General features: G+C 56.4%; 2 protein-coding genes across 3 annotated transcripts in view; one reads left to right on the top strand and one right to left on the bottom strand.

Annotated features, from left to right (window-relative positions):
* GAREM2 (GRB2 associated regulator of MAPK1 subtype 2) overlaps nucleotides 1-14,924 on the top strand; it is a 22,545-nt gene extending 7,621 nt beyond the window's left edge. Inside the window, exons 2-5 of one of the 2 annotated variants that reach the window (XM_030858197.2) lie at nucleotides 848-978; nucleotides 1,701-2,762; nucleotides 3,739-3,908; nucleotides 4,421-14,924. In XM_030858197.2, the coding sequence (XP_030714057.1) occupies nucleotides 848-978; nucleotides 1,701-2,762; nucleotides 3,739-3,908; nucleotides 4,421-5,450 (2,393 nt within the window). In that variant the 3' untranslated portion in view covers nucleotides 5,451-14,924. The remainder of the gene's footprint in view (nucleotides 1-847; nucleotides 979-1,700; nucleotides 2,763-3,738; nucleotides 3,909-4,420) is intronic. The other variant, XM_030858196.2, reaches the window with a different exon arrangement.
* The window catches only part of HADHA (hydroxyacyl-CoA dehydrogenase trifunctional multienzyme complex subunit alpha), a 54,270-nt gene continuing 47,501 nt past the window's right edge, over nucleotides 8,156-14,924 (bottom strand). Inside the window, exons 15-20 of the mRNA XM_030858198.3 lie at nucleotides 11,733-11,873; nucleotides 11,250-11,318; nucleotides 10,268-10,463; nucleotides 9,471-9,585; nucleotides 8,769-8,914; nucleotides 8,156-8,681 (exon numbers count right to left, since the gene is read on the bottom strand). Of these exons, the coding sequence (XP_030714058.2) occupies nucleotides 8,536-8,681; nucleotides 8,769-8,914; nucleotides 9,471-9,585; nucleotides 10,268-10,463; nucleotides 11,250-11,318; nucleotides 11,733-11,873 (813 nt within the window). The 3' untranslated portion in view covers nucleotides 8,156-8,535. The remainder of the gene's footprint in view (nucleotides 8,682-8,768; nucleotides 8,915-9,470; nucleotides 9,586-10,267; nucleotides 10,464-11,249; nucleotides 11,319-11,732; nucleotides 11,874-14,924) is intronic.

Genomic DNA, 14,924 nt, shown 5'->3' with positions numbered 1-14,924 from the left:
CACATAAAAGATGTGTGGCCAGTGAGGTTAGACAGTTTACACAGAGGGGTGTCAGCTTTACGGATTATCATCATTCTTTAAAGTCTGTGTCTGCTGGGGGCATCTGCTGAGCCAGCCAAAACATAGCCCTGGACTGCAGGTTGGGAAGACCTCATCCGAGGGAGGAGGCTTTGCTGGGCTCAGATTGGAGGCCTCTGGGACAGTGGGGCTGGAGATTGGATCAGAGGAGGACTTGGGAACAGATTAGGAGTCAGAGTTGCTCTCCCTGGATCTCCAAAGACTGGGGCTGGGCCCCTCGTCTGCCCATTGCATCAGTGTGGGTTAGCAATCCACCGCAGACACGTAGAATGCCAGATCCAGGTGGGGCCCAAGAGCATCTGCTCCAGCCTCCTCAGCTGAGGACTCAAGCCCCAGAGAAGGGAAGGGATTTGTCTAGGGTCATAGCAAATCAGAGTGGGGCTGGGACCAAGCTACGAATCAGCACCCCCAATGCCACACTAACGCTTGGTCCGAGGATAGCACTGTGTCCAAGTGTTTGGGTGCCAGTTTGCACTTGGGTTTCTCTGGGCAGGCGGCTGCTAGCCTTATCACACACCCACAAGCTGTCCACTGGGTGAGGGCTGGGCTCTAGTTGCTAGGAATCTGTGCTCACCTCCCAGCTGAGGCTTGAATCAGCTGACCAGCTCCTTCCACTAGTGCAAACCTGCCCTTCTGACCACCTGAGTTCCAGAGAGGCTGGCTGAGATGAGGGGAACAAGAAGCGGGGACAGTGGGGCCTCTCCGGATGCAGGCTAGGCTCCCAGCAGCAGGCCCACCCTAGCAGCAGCCTACATTCCTTCCTGTGCAGGGAAGTTCAAGCTCCTGGAGCAGGCCCGGGATGTTCGGGAGCCAGTGAGGTACTTCAGCAGCGTGGAGGAGGTGGCCAGCGTCTTCCCCGATCGCATATTTGTGATGGAAGCCATCACCTTCAGTGTCAAGGTTAGTCCTTTCTGCACCAGGCATGGTGCCCCCAGGTTTCCATTATCCTCAGGGGCAAGCCTGACCCTGGCTGGAGGGAGGCCTTTGAGCTCTAAGAGGTATAAGTGTCACAGTGTGGCTTCTGACAGCCCCTTGAAAGCCTCTGGCTAGGCGTATGAACTTCCTGGAGCTTCCTGCAAAAGGTGGGAAGCAGGAAGTGTGTGTGGAGGGTCACGGCCTGACTGGGAAGTCTTTCAGGGCAGCCATCCTCTCAGCCACTGGTGGTGGTAGTATAGCTGTGGGGCACATAGTGCACACGGTCCCCCACTTACGTACAGGTGGTTCTTGCCTGTTTATAAACCCTCTGCTTATCCATCAATTCATTTCTCCTCAGAGTAGTCTTGTTGAATAGGTGGAGGATGGTTATCGCCCTAATTGTAAAAAATGATAACAAAAGTTGCCATATACTGAGTATTTTCGAAGTATTTCATTGTACATATAGTCTATTTAATTCTTACAGCAATTCTTCCAAGTAAAAGTAACTAAGGTCCCCGAGAGGTAACTCACTGAAGGCTGCACAGCCACCACGTGGCCCCTCCAGGATGGAAGGTCCTCAGTCAACTGCTCTTGATCTGGTCTTAGCCCTGGGAAAGGCCCAAGAGGAGCGCTGTCCTCCTGGGTCCCGTCCCGGTGGCTTTCCTGGGGCCCTGGCTAAGGCCTCCTGCCGTTTCTGGGATCCCCAGGTGGTGTCAGGCGAGTTCAGCGAGGACAGCGAGGTGTACAACTTCACGCTGCACGCCGGCGACGAGCTCACTCTCATGGGCCAGGCGGAGATCCTGTGCGCCAAGACCACCAAGGAGCGCTCACGCTTCACCACCCTGCTGCGCAAGCTGGGCCGGGCCGGGGCCCTGGCCGGGGTGGGCGGCGGCGGCGGCGGCGGCCCGGGGGGCACGGGGGCCGCGGGTGGCAGCGGGGGCGCCAGGCCCATCAAAGGCAAGATGCCCTGCCTCATCTGCATGAACCACCGCACCAATGAGAGCCTGAGCCTGCCCTTCCAGTGCCAGGGCCGCTTCAGCACGCGCAGCCCGCTGGAGCTGCAGATGCAGGAGGGCGAGCACACGGTGCGCGCCATCATCGAGCGCGTGCGGCTCCCGGTGAACGTGCTGGTGCCCAGCCGGCCGCCGCGCAACCCCTACGACCTACACCCGGTGCGGGAGGGCCACTGCTACAAGCTGGTCAGCATCATCTCCAAGACGGTGGTGCTGGGGCTGGCGCTGCGCCGCGAGGGCCCGGCGCCGCTGCACTTCCTGCTGCTCACCGACACGCCCCGCTTCGCGCTACCGCAGGGCCTGCTGGCCGGGGACCCGCGTGTCGAGCGCCTGGTGCGCGACAGCGCCTCCTACTGCCGCGAGCGCTTCGACCCCGACGAGTACTCGACCGCCGTGCGCGAAGCGCCCGCCGAGCTGGCCGAAGACTGCGCCAGCCCGCGCCGCGCGCGCCTCTGCCTGCCCGCGCCCCCGCGCGCCCTCCGGCCCGCCCGCGCCCCCGCCTCCGGCCCCGGCCCGCCCGGCGACGGCGACCAGGAGGAGTACGTGAGTCCCGACTGGGCCGGCGCGCCCGAGCCCGCAGCGCCACCCGCCGAGATCCCCTACGAGGAGCTGTGGACGCACCAGGCGGCTGAAGGCTTCGCCGAGGGCAGGACCCGGCCGCTCCCGGGGCCCGACCTCATCTCCTTCGGGACCACCGGGCCGCCCCACCTGGAGCCCGAGGCGGCCCCGCCTCCAGTGCCTCCCAAATCCGAGGCGGTGAGTGGACGCGGTGGAGGCGAGGAGGGGGGGAGGCCGGGCTCTGAGCTCTGTGGGCCCCATCCTCCAGGGAGGTGGCCAGGCAGGGGTCAGGGTTTGGGTTTGAAAAGCTCGTTCTCCTGGGCCCCAGCCTTGGCATCTCGGTCTCCAGCCCCCCAGAGTGTGTGACAGAGGGTGGCCGAGGTGGGGAAAGGGGAGAAAACAAGGAGGAAGGAAACGCAGGAGCATTTGTAGGAAGGGATACCAGGGACGGTGGCAGGGGAGTTGTGGGGACGAAGATGCCAGCAGGTCGCCAGCCTCAGAGAATTGGGGATGAGCCTAGAACAGTGTTACCCAGAAGGTTCCAGAGAACAAGGAGTCCTTTAAGTTGTCCAGTGTAAAGAAGGTTCTATGGTGACGTAAGTTTAGAAAATGTAGTCTGTGATGCCCAGCCTTCCCCCTCCTCACTTTGGAGCCGCAGAGTATTGGTATAATAAAGGCTCTGAGAAGTTCTGCACGAAGGAAGCCCGTTTATCTGTGTTTAACACAGAATTTTCCAACCGAGCTTGTCCACAGACTATGGACAACACCTACGAGCATCCCATGTAGTCCACTTTTGAGTGTCTGACCCGTGAGGCAGGGAGCCAGATGGCAGGTACTTTTCCTTCCCTTTCTTCTCCTCACTACACGTTTTTCTTCTTATTTCTCTCCTTTTCCCTGAGGAGGGAATATGTCTACTTAACTGATTGTTTATCTACTTCTCTATTTTTTCTTACATTCAAGGTGGATTTCCAAGGCCACGGGAGACAGTGTGTGTGTTGTCGGCTCTCGATGAGCGAAACGGGCTGGAGAGACGGGAAGGGGTGGGTGGGTGGGTGAGGAGCTGGGGTGTAAGGCAAGGCAGGCTCTTGGCAAAGTGGGGCAGTGTCAGTGCCAGACGCCGCCCTGGCCCAGCTGCCTGGGGACCGGGGGTGGCGTCATGGCCCTGTGCTTGCAGGTGAAGGAGGAATGCCGCCTGCTCAATGCCCCTCCTGTGCCCCCCCGAGGTGGCAGTGCCAATGGCCGGCTCTCGGGCAGTCCCCCGGTGCCCCCACGCTTCCCCAAGCTGCAGCCTGTCCACTCCCCCAGCTCCAGCCTCTCCTACTACTCCTCTGGCCTCCAGGATGGGTGAGCCACTTCCTTCTCTTGGTCCTGGGCCTCCTCAGGTGGATTGAAGCAGGGGAGGGTGGGGAGGGGAGCCAGTGCTGAGGAAGAGGAAGACTTCAGGACCGGGGTTCAGAGGTTCTGAGCAGCACCTGAGGGAGGGGGCTCTGGGGTCCGGGCTTCCTGCTTCAGTTCGCTCCTCTCCTAAAGGATGACAGTCGGTTGGGAGTGTTGCTCTGTCTCCCTCCAGAGTGGGCTCTGCCACGGGGTGGAGTGCTCCTTGCTACTGAAAATTTTCTATGTAATTCAGTTTAGTTTAATTTTTCCTGGGGAGGGGGGTGCCGGGAGAAAGAATTGGGCAATCTCCGAGGGCCGCAGGCCTTGGGGGCTGGGGCGCGGGCCAGCGCTGCTGAGATCGGAGCAGCGGCCTCTGGGACCTGGTGGAGAAGTGGTTCGCTGTGTCGTGTGTGTGGCCCTGTCGCGTTTTCCTCTTGCTGTGCTTACCCTTCCATCTGTGTCTTTCTCTTTGCCCACAGGGCGGGCTCCCGCAGTGGCAGTGGCTCTCCGTCACCGGATACCTACTCCCTCTATTGCTACCCATGCACCTGGGGAGACTGCAAGGTGGGCGAGTCCCCCAGCCGCCCACGCCCGGGACCCCTGCCCTCGACTACGCAGCCCAGCCAGGCCTCCCGGGCCCTTGTAGAGCCCCTGAGCAGTGGAGCTGCTTCTCTCTGGGGGGCCGACACCCCGGTCAAGACCTACCACAGCTGCCCGCCTCCATTCAAGCCCTCCCACCCCCAGAAACGCTTCGCTCCCCTTGGAGCTCTGAACCCCTTTTCCGGACCTGCCTACCCCCCAGGCCCTTCAGCTGCCTCCTCTTCTGGGCCCACAGCCAGCTCAGGTCCCCTGGCTACCTCCAGCCCCGCTCATTCCCCGGGCCCGGGCCCTCCAGGCCAGGCCTGTTCCGCGGCTGCCTCCTCCTGCTGTCCCACCTCCTCCTCCTCTTCCTCTGAGCGGCAGACACCTGCCCTGGAGCCCTCTGATCCCTTTGAGCTGGGCCGGGGCAGTTCTCCAGAGCCGGAGCTGCTGCGCTGTCAGGAGCCCAGAGCTGTGAGGGCTCCTGGGCCTGGGCCTGGCCTTCTGCCACTTGGACCCCCCAAGGCCTTTGAGCCTGAAGGTTTGGTGCTGCGGCACGTCCCCGCCCCCCTGTCCCCCGTGGCCCTGCAGGGGCCCGAAGCAGGCAGAGCACGACTCCTTCTCACCCAGGGGCGCCTGGAAGGGCCTCCGGCCAGTCCCCGGGATGGGGCCACAGGCTGGGGCGGCCGGGATGCCTCCTCCTGGCAGCCCCCCGCTGACCTGTCTGCACTCTCCCTGGAGGAGGTCTCGCGAAGCCTGCGTTTCATCGGGCTCTCGGAGGACGTGGTGAGCTTCTTTGCCCGAGAGCGCATTGACGGCAGCATCTTCGTGCAGCTCAGTGAGGACATCTTGGCAGATGACTTTCACCTCACCAAGCTGCAGGTCAAGAAGATCATGCAGTTCATCAAAGGCTGGCGGCCCAAGATCTGACTTTCCCGCTCGGGGCTGCACAACTGGAATTTTGGCCCGGAGGCCCCGGGGGACCAGCCCTGGGTCTGCAGGGTGACGGCACCCCCAGAGGCGGGGCCTGCCTGCAGGAAGAACCTATGCCAAGGCTGAGGCTGCTAAGCAGCCGCGGAGAGTGAATCCAGGGGAGACACACCTGGAAACGGGGTCCTCTGGGCCAGAGCCCCGCATGCATCTTGCCTTTCAGTGTGCAGAGTACGCGGGGAAGGGGCTGGAGGCGCCGGTGCACACCCGGGCCTGGTGACACATTGCTGCGATTCCCACGGGGGTTCAAAAGCGGGCCTTCATGGTGACCTAACAGCCCCCTCCGTCCCGCTGCAGAGCTCCGCTGATAGCTCGTACTTCATAGCTTGTAGGTGCAGGCTGGAGACAAGGGAAGATGGTCCATGATCTAAGCACAGAGTCCCCAAGTGCCCTCTCTCCTTTGTGCTCTGTGGGCTTTTGGCCTAGCTGCCCCAGAGTCGGGGTGCCTATTTCTGTATCTCGGGGATGCCCTCCTTTCCCCTCTGCTCCACTGTGTGTTGGGCCCCTGGCCCTGAACACAGGTGTATCAACTACAAGCCTGTGCCACCACACCCGAGAGGCTCCACCTGTGGGCTCTGGTTCTTGGGTGATGGCTTTGGAAGAGCCCAGCTCTGCTCTCGACCTGCTTATCTAGTTAGGGAGGCAGATGCTCCCCCACGTCTCCAGTGCACTGGCTTCTGACGCGAGCTCACTGCAACTAGACCTGCATCCTGCCTGTTGGGTCCAGTCCACGAAGACTCTGTGCAAGAGCAGGTGGATTGAGGGCAGCTGCTCCCTGATTCTTGAGGCAAGTGGCCTTCCATCACTCCCATCGGTCTCCTGCCCCATCACCTGACCCTGGCAAACACATGGTGTCCCTTCCTGGCTTTCTGTCACTGGCACAGGTGGGATGGGGAGGAAAGAGAAAGCACGATGGCTTGGGAAAACCTGCTTTTTTCCTCCTGGAGTTCAGTCCTCTCGCACCTGTTCACCTGCTTCAAAGCAGGTCTTTGCGCCCTGTATCTCGAGCACGGTGATCTGCCAGCAGCCAGAGCAGGTTGGCTGTCGTGTCCGACCACCCAGCCCCCGTGCTCGTCCCCGTCTCACCTACCAGAAGCACACTAATCCTCCTAGCGTCAGGCCCAGGGGTTATCAGCCTTTTCGTCTGCCTTACCGAGATACTTATCTCCTCTGTTTTTCTATCTTAAGAGGAGCGAAGCCGGGCTGCTGCTCATCCCAAGCAGGCTGCCTCAGTGCTGAGGGAAGGGGAGTCAGGAAGTAGAGCACAGAAACTGGGATGCTGAGACGTTGGGTTTCCTTGCCAATCACTCAGTGAATCCTCAAGGGCTAGTGAAATAAATGCTAGACCACTGAAGAGTAGTGCAGGTGGAATTCTGGGCGTCAATTGTGTTCTTTCAGAGGGCCGTGGGGACCGACTGGCACAATGTATGTGCCCGCCGGCAGGAGAGGACTTCAGAAACGCTGTATGTACACGGCCCACTTGTTCCTCAGAGGCAGCTGGTGGAGTGGCCCTCATTCCCTTCTGAAAAACCCTCACCAGCCCCTCAACTACAAGAACCCTCAATTCCCACTGATGTTTCAACATAATTCACACCTACCTAGTGCTGCTAAGTGGAAAGGTCATACTTCAAAGCTCCAAGCCACTACCCAGGTTTAACTTCCTGCCCTGTCCAAATACCTGCCTTGAGGCTGCTCACACACCCCCACCCCCAGCCCCCAGAAGCCTGTTAATGGCCTTGGGGCAGAGGATCAGTTCTCCACCTTCTGTGGGTCACCTGAAAACTCCCAACTCGGAGATGCCTTGGTTTTAGAGTCTGGCTTCCTAGCAACCAACTGTTGAGTGTTGAGCAGAACTGGAGCTGAGCTTCCCGCCTGCCAGCCTCCATAGCAGAGCCATCCAGGGGGATATCTGAAGTACTCGCAGCTGGAGCAGAGGCAGGAGGAACTGGTGACATCTCAAAGATGAGACTGCGCGGGGTGTGATGGGACTTGAATTATGATTCTGCACGCACACGGTGTGGATCCTTCTGCCAGGCCCAGTGAGGAGCCCAAAGCTGTTTACCTGGACTGGGCCATGCTTCTGCCAGAACACAAGTGTAGGAACTTTCCACACAGAGGGCAGGGGGAGGGGAAGGGTGGAGGCTCTAGCAGAGGGGAGGTGGCGGTGGGTCACGCGGGATGCCTGTCATCACTGTGCAGGCATCGTCCACCTTCTGTGCTCTGGGGCGGCCAAGACATGCAGGATACGCTGGCCAGGAAAACGTCACCTCCTCTGCTTAATGCCAACGTTCCGCAAACATCCTGAGGTGCGCACGTGAATGAGTCACACCAAGGAAAGAACTGGGTGAAACTGTGCAGCGGAAAGGAGTCCTCTATGCTGGCCCTCCACACCTCTCCCCCTGTTCTGCTTAGCCGGGCCTCTTCCCCACTGTAAGCGGAAGCCCAGCCAAAGCATTTAAATACAGCTGGTTTAAAAGGCTTTAGGCTCATAAAATCCCACTTGCCATCAATGCCGTTTCTCTCTTAAGGTGCTGCCCCAGTACATTCCTACCCCGCAGCACAGGGCTTTATTCCAGCTCACCCCTTGAGGAAAGGGGGTTAAACCACAAGGGCAAAGACAGAAGAGAAAGCAGTAGGCAGGCAGAGAAGCTGATAAAGTGATTTTTATCGTTAAGTATTTGGCTGGGTGCAGAATTGCCCTCACCACCGTTGGCCACCACTGGTCTCCTGGGAGGAACAGGCAGCAAGGATGGCTCCAGAGACGCTGCTCCTTGGGGCCTCGGGGCTCACAAATCCGTGTGCACAGAGGGTTCCACCTTCCAAAGTGAAGTACAAACTGCTTCACAGCCAGACTTCCCTGGGAGGGAGAGATGCTCACAGCTGAAGGCACGTTAATCGAGGCGCACACCCAACGCCAGAATTTGTTTTCCTCTGGTTACTCTGATAAACCTAGATGCCACTCTGTCGAGAACCAGCGCTGCCGCGGTTGGCGTTAGTGGGTGAGTGAGCAGGGTTCAGGGCCTGCTCACTGGTAGAACTTCTTGTTAGGGCTGCTGGCGTGGTCCACAAGGAGCTGGCACGGGGTGAACTGTTTTCCATAGGCAGCCTCGTACTTCCGGAGCCGGTCCACTATCTTCTGAGCACCATACAGATCCACAAAGCGGAAGGGCCCTAAAAGGAGAAATAGGACGTTGTTCAAGGAGAAGTGAAACGAGCTCCGGGATGAAGCGAGCTACCTTCCTGACTTGCAAGACCGACCTCCAAGACTGGGGGGGAAGCCAAGCCCGAAGACGGCGCCGATGTCTCCCTCTGTAGGCGTGGCCAAGACCCCTTCCTGCAGGCACAGGACAGCCTCGTTCACAAATCTGGTCACCAGGCGGTACTGGATGTCTTCGTCCGAGGAGCTGCCAACAGGGAGAGACATTCAGGGAGGGGCAGGGTAAGAGGGGAGGACGCAGGCGCCCCGGTGCAGAATGGGAGTGAGGGCTGGTGCTGCTGGAGCTCCGGGCCAGCCCTTGTGAACCTCCAATGCTAGAGAAGGTGCTGCCCTTGGAAGAAGACAGCAGAGGGCTACCTGCCCTCATTAACCCGAAGCCGGGCACTGAGAACAGGGTCTGGCGGGGTAGACGGCATCTCTTGCCATCAGCAGCTGCTGGTTACAAACGATAACAAACAGTGCGGAGGGAGAGCAGGCCTAGGAGAACCGTGTTTCTAGTTGCTCTCTGGGAGCCTCAGAGGGAAGGCTTCCCAAGGGGTCTTCCCAAGGCTGGGCTGCAGTCCTTACCCTGAGGCCTGGTAGAGGACGAGGTGGAATGTGGAAGGGCAAAAAGTGTTAAGCATCAGGAATGTTCTTTCTGGTCACGTATGGTGATCATTACAAAAATGATGGCAGAGGGTCCAAGAAGCTTCGGGCTGGTGAGAAACACGCTTCTGCACCAACAGCCCCTCAAATGAACTTACACATCAGGCTGAGAAGGCATCTTCAGACTTGCCAAAATACTGTCTAGGTCAGAATTCAAATTCTTATTCTTCACACCCTCCTGGTAGATGTAAAAGCCCTTCCCGGACTTGCGACCTGAAAGAAGCGAGAAAAGGGAGCGTTAACAAATTCTCAGAGCCCGGGCCTGAGAGTTCTCTTCTCCGCTAGTCCGTTATAAAGCTCTAGCCTCTCTTCCGTATTCCTGAATTTGTAGATCTAGCCTACTCTAGAAATTGGTGTTTGTCAGAAGAGTCGACAGGGAAGGAAAAAAGAGCTTGTGTGTCCTGGAGCTTGGAAATCTGTGTATCTGGGTAGGAAAGGCCAGGTGGGTGAGTTTTAATGTCCAGGTATGCAACACCAGGTCCTAGGATGCCCGGGTCCTAGTGTTGATTTTGTTGCTACTTTGCCGAGAGAGAAAGCCACCTCTCTGGTGGGCCTCAATTGCATCCTCTACTTAGAGGTTTACTTCCTCCACAAAGGTGGTCAGACAACATGGAAAGCCTGGACACAACGCTCCTGCAGTATCACGGGTGTAGTAGAGGCCTTGGGCACGATGAAATGCCTGTCAATTTTGCATAGCTTGGGCAACGGCAGAGCCTCAGGAGTCCAGAGTTCTGCCTTTTGTCCATAATCTACAGGCCCAGCCTAAAAAGAGGTGGCCATGAGAAATCATTTTTAAATTCCCTATGACAGTGGGCTCTACGTTTAGAAAACACACTCTTCCACGTGGGCCTTCTGTCACGAATGATGCTAGTTACGTTTCTTTGCGGCTACTCACCCAGGAAGCCCTTGGATATCATCTGCTTCAGCACTTCTAGGCTTCCACCTGCAAACCGCTCCCCAAACACTTTGCCTAGATTTTCTGCTACGTGTTTTGCTACATCCACGCCAACTTCATCCACCAGTGTAGCAGCGCCCACAGGAAAGCCAAAGCTTGTGGTCAGGGAATCCAGCTTCTTAGGGCCAACTCCTTCCTGGATTGGAAGTAAAGCCGCAGCTCAGGGAGGGCTGTCCCAGATTCCCCTAAGGGCTCCTTGTGCTGCCCTCACAAATGGCCTTGGGCAGCACCCACTTCTCTTCTGGGTGCCGCCTCGCCAGGCCCAGGAATGGGACTGTTTCACTCAGGGAAGCACAAAGAGGCTTGGGAGCCACAAGGGGAAAGTCCGAGCCTTTCCTAACCTACAGAATTTTAAGGAAGTCTAGAGATGAACAAATTATTCATTTCCTTCTTGTTCGCAATTCTGGATCTCATGAATAACGAGATTCCACGCCAGACAGGGCTAAGTTTCCCGATGCTGAGAGAAGAGACATTACCGAGGAGCAGTACTGTAGAGTCCTGTGATGCCCAGGTGTGATAAGACCCCAGGGAGGAGTGGCCACGCGCTTCCCACCAGTGACCAACCTGTACGGCCACTGGAGGGGTCTGCGTGCAGCAGAAACGGGTGTAGCACCAATCCGACCAAATGGGCCCTGTTCTGGATGGGGACGCAGAAACCGCGCACAGAGCATGTCGGAGGCCTTTGGCTTATTGGAGCAGGGAGGACGCTAAGGGAGCAGAGGTAAAATTCTGCCCATTTTAGTGCAGTGTTAGCCCATGACTTCCCAGCCCTGTGTGGAAAGAGAGGGCACCAAAGGGCCTTGGAGAAGAGATAGGAGTCAGTGTGTTAGAAGGAAGCCTGCTCCTCACCTTAACATTACCAGTTTGGAAAACTAGTTGAAAGAGTGGAAGATGCCTCAAACATTCTGAGATTGATACCAACCTGGAGAATTCTGATGACTTCAGACATCATGGGTGCGAGGCACCTGGTGGTATAGAAGCCAGGTCCGTCCTGCCAAGGGAGAGAATATGAGCTCATGGGCCCCTCAGTTGTGGCCACTTCCCAGGTCTGAAAGCGGTCTCTCTCCCCCGGAAGCCACTTCAAAACTCAAGGTGATTTATAATCTCCATCAGAATCCTTAATATTAAACTGCAGGGGAAGCCACAGCCAGGGGCAGCCTGGCTTGAATCCACGAGCACAGCAGACAGCCTCACAGTCATCTGAAAGGTCTGGAATGGCTGGGAGAACCCGCCATGTCCCAGCCCCTAACTCAGCGGTCCACCACTGTCCATACTGTAGACCACCAAGGGGAAATAATATCAAAAGCTGGTATATTTAAACTCAAGAGTTACAAGCAAACCTGGAAATATAAGGAGTCTTCATGGAACTTTTCTGAATCTGCTGCTCTGACACACAGCTCCTTACCTTAACCACAATGATGACCTTGCCCTGTTTGAGACCAACTTCTACAGCAGAAGCAGTTGTGTCCTTAGAAGTTTTCTGAGTTGTGATAATCTCCAGTAGCTGCATCTTGTCCACAGGAGAGAAGTAGTGCATGCCAATCACCTGGGAGGGGCCAAACACCGACAGATTGAAGAACTCTGAGAGGGGAAACTAACAGCATTCTTTTTTTTGCTAGGAAAGCACTGCAGAGAAAGGCGATTGTAATACAGGAATACTGCTTGGTACCGTCAAGTGGTTTGGTGCCATGGTTCTTTGATTAAAAGTCCAGTATGTTCAGGGGAGAGCTAACTGGAATGCTCTTCCATCTGCTTCTAGGGCTTTTCACTAAGGGCAATGGATCCTACCAACAGTTAATGCCAAAATCGCAGCTAAAGGCCAAATTAGATTTACTGGGGAAGAATGAACGAGGGTTCCATTTATATTAATGATGCTGATGGTTTGGGTGAGAGGGTCCATTTTTTATGGGGTGTGGGGGGAGACAGGCAGAAGCATTACTTACTATGCTGGACTGTCAGAGATACATTCGGATTTTACGTCGATGCATCTCACCACCAGGATACTGTCAGCCCTTCGTATCCACAGATTTCGCATACACAGGTTCAACCAACCGCAGATCCAACTGGTTGAATCAGATTCAACTGGTCTGACTCCTTGGATCTGAAACCTGAGGATACAGAGGGCTGCCCGTGTTCACTGTGCTACATACACTATTTTCTATAAGGGACTTGAGCTTCTGTGGATTTTGGTATCTCCTGGTGGTCCTGGAACTAATCCCCCACAGATACCCAGGGATGACCTTACTGGGTTTAAATAACATTTCTTAACACTCAAATTCCCTCAAGGCTCATTAAACCGATGACTCTCAAAGTCAAGTACCCGGACCAGCCTCACTAGCATCACCTGGGAATGTCAGAACTGCAAATTCTCAGGGCCTCCCCAGGCATTCTGAATGAGGAACTCCGGGGGCAGGGCCCAGATCTGGGTTTAAGAAGCCCTCCAGGTGATTCTGATACATGCTCAAGTTTGAGAACAGCCTCATTAAGCTAACGATTAGATAGTCTTCACAACTGAACTGTGAAAGAAGTCTATCCATTAATTTATAGTTTTGCCTCCACTCCCCACTTTAGCTATAAGGTATTAACTACTATCTGCCACTGACCGACTGCTTACTGTCCACAACTCATTAACACATTTATCATTTATCCTTTCCATTTAATCCACTACAACTCGGTGAACTAGTCAGTCTAATTACCTAGATGAGGAAGAAAGACATCAGGAGGTTAAAATTAGTAGCTCAGGGTCAGTCAGTAAATGGCAGAGTGGGATGCCATCAAGGTCGGCCTGTCTCCACAGCCTGCCCACTTCCCGTTGTGTAACACACAGGTCACTTGCATGTTACATCAACTTATCAATCCAAAAGTTGCTTCTAACCTCTAAATTATCCTTCTACTTCTGTCTAAAATACTTAAAAAGACAGGACCTGATTCAGACTGCACTCCTCAGCAAAAGGAATTAGCCTTTACCATGTATAATTTATACACAATAAAATGCACAGATCTTGATTACATATTCTTTGTAATAATCATTAGTGGGACTTCTGGGAAGATGGCGGAAGAGTAAGACGCGGAGATCACCTTCCTCCCCACAGATACACCAGAAATACATCTACACGTGGAACAACTCCTACAGAACACCTACTGAAGGCTGGCAGAAGACCTCAGACCTCCCAAAAGGCAAGAAACCCCCCACGTACCTGGGTAGGGCAAAAGAAAAAAATAAACAGAGACAAAAGGATAGGGATGGGTCCTGCACCAGCGGGAGGGAGCTGTGAAGGAGGAAAAGTGTCCACACACCAGAAAGCCCCTTCGCGGGCGGAGACTGCGGGTGGCGGAGCAGGGGAGCTTCGGAGCCGCGGAGGAGAGCACAGCAACAGGGGTGCGGAAGGCAAAGCGAAGAGATTCCAGCACAGAGGATCAGGGCCGACCGCCACTCACCAGCCGAGAGGCTTGTCTTTTCACCCGCCGGGGCGGGCGGGGCTGGGAGCTGAGGCTCGGGCTTCGGTCGGAGCGCCGGGAGAGGACTGGGGTTGGCGGCGTGAACACAGCCTGCTGGGCGTTAGTGCACCGCGGCTAGCCGGGAGGGAATCCGGGGAAAAGTCTGGACCTCCCGAAGAGGCAAGAGACTTTTTCTTCCCTCTTTATTTCCTGGTGCGCGAGGAGAGGGGATTAAGAGTGCTGCTTAAAGGAGCTCCAGAGACGGGCGCGAGCCGCGGCTAAAAGCGCGGACCCCAGAGACAGACATGAGACGCTAAGGCCGCTGCTGCCGCCACCAAGAAGCCTGTGTGCGAACACAGGTCACTATCCACACCCCCCTTCCGGGGAGCCTGTGCAGCCCGCCACTGCCAGGGTCCCGGGATCCAGGGACAACTCCCCCGGGAGAACGCACGGCGCGCCTCAGGCTGGCGCAATGTCACTCTGGCCTCTGCCGCCGCAGGCTCGCCCTGCACTCCGTGACCCTCCCTACCCCCGGCCTGAGTGAGCCAAAGCCTCCGAATCAGCGGCTCCTTTAACCCCGTCCTGTCTGAGCAAAGAACAGACGCCCTCTGGCGACCTACACGCACAGGCGGGGCCAAATCCAAAGCTGAGCCCCTGGGAGCTGTGAGAACAAAGAAGAGAAAGGGAAATCTCTCCCAGCGCCTGAGAAGCAGCGGATTAAAGCTCCACAATCAACTTGATGTACCCTGCATCTGTGGAATACATGAATAGACAACGAATCATCCCAAATTAAGGAGCCGTGTGGATGAAAGGCTCTTGGTGCTGCAGCCAGGAGTTAGTGCTGCGCCTCTGAGGTGGGAGAGCCAACTTCAGGACACTGGTCCACAAGAGGCCTCCCAGCTGCACATAATAGCAAACAGCAAAAATCTCCCAGAGATTTCCATCTCAACACCAGCACCCAGCTTCACTCAACGACCAGCAAGCTACAGTGCTGGACATCCTATGCCAAACAACTAGCAAGACTGGAACACAACCCCACCCATTAGCAGAGAGGCTGCCCAAAATCATAATAAGTCCACAGACACCCCAAAACACACCACCAGACGTGGACCTGCCCACCAGAAAGACAAGATCCAGCCTCATCCACCAGAACACAGGC

Source organism: Globicephala melas, chromosome 12 (assembly GCF_963455315.2).
Source record: "Globicephala melas chromosome 12, mGloMel1.2, whole genome shotgun sequence".
Classification (NCBI taxonomy): domain Eukaryota; kingdom Metazoa; phylum Chordata; class Mammalia; order Artiodactyla; family Delphinidae; genus Globicephala; species Globicephala melas.
This window is presented reverse-complemented; position numbering and strand designations above follow the sequence as displayed.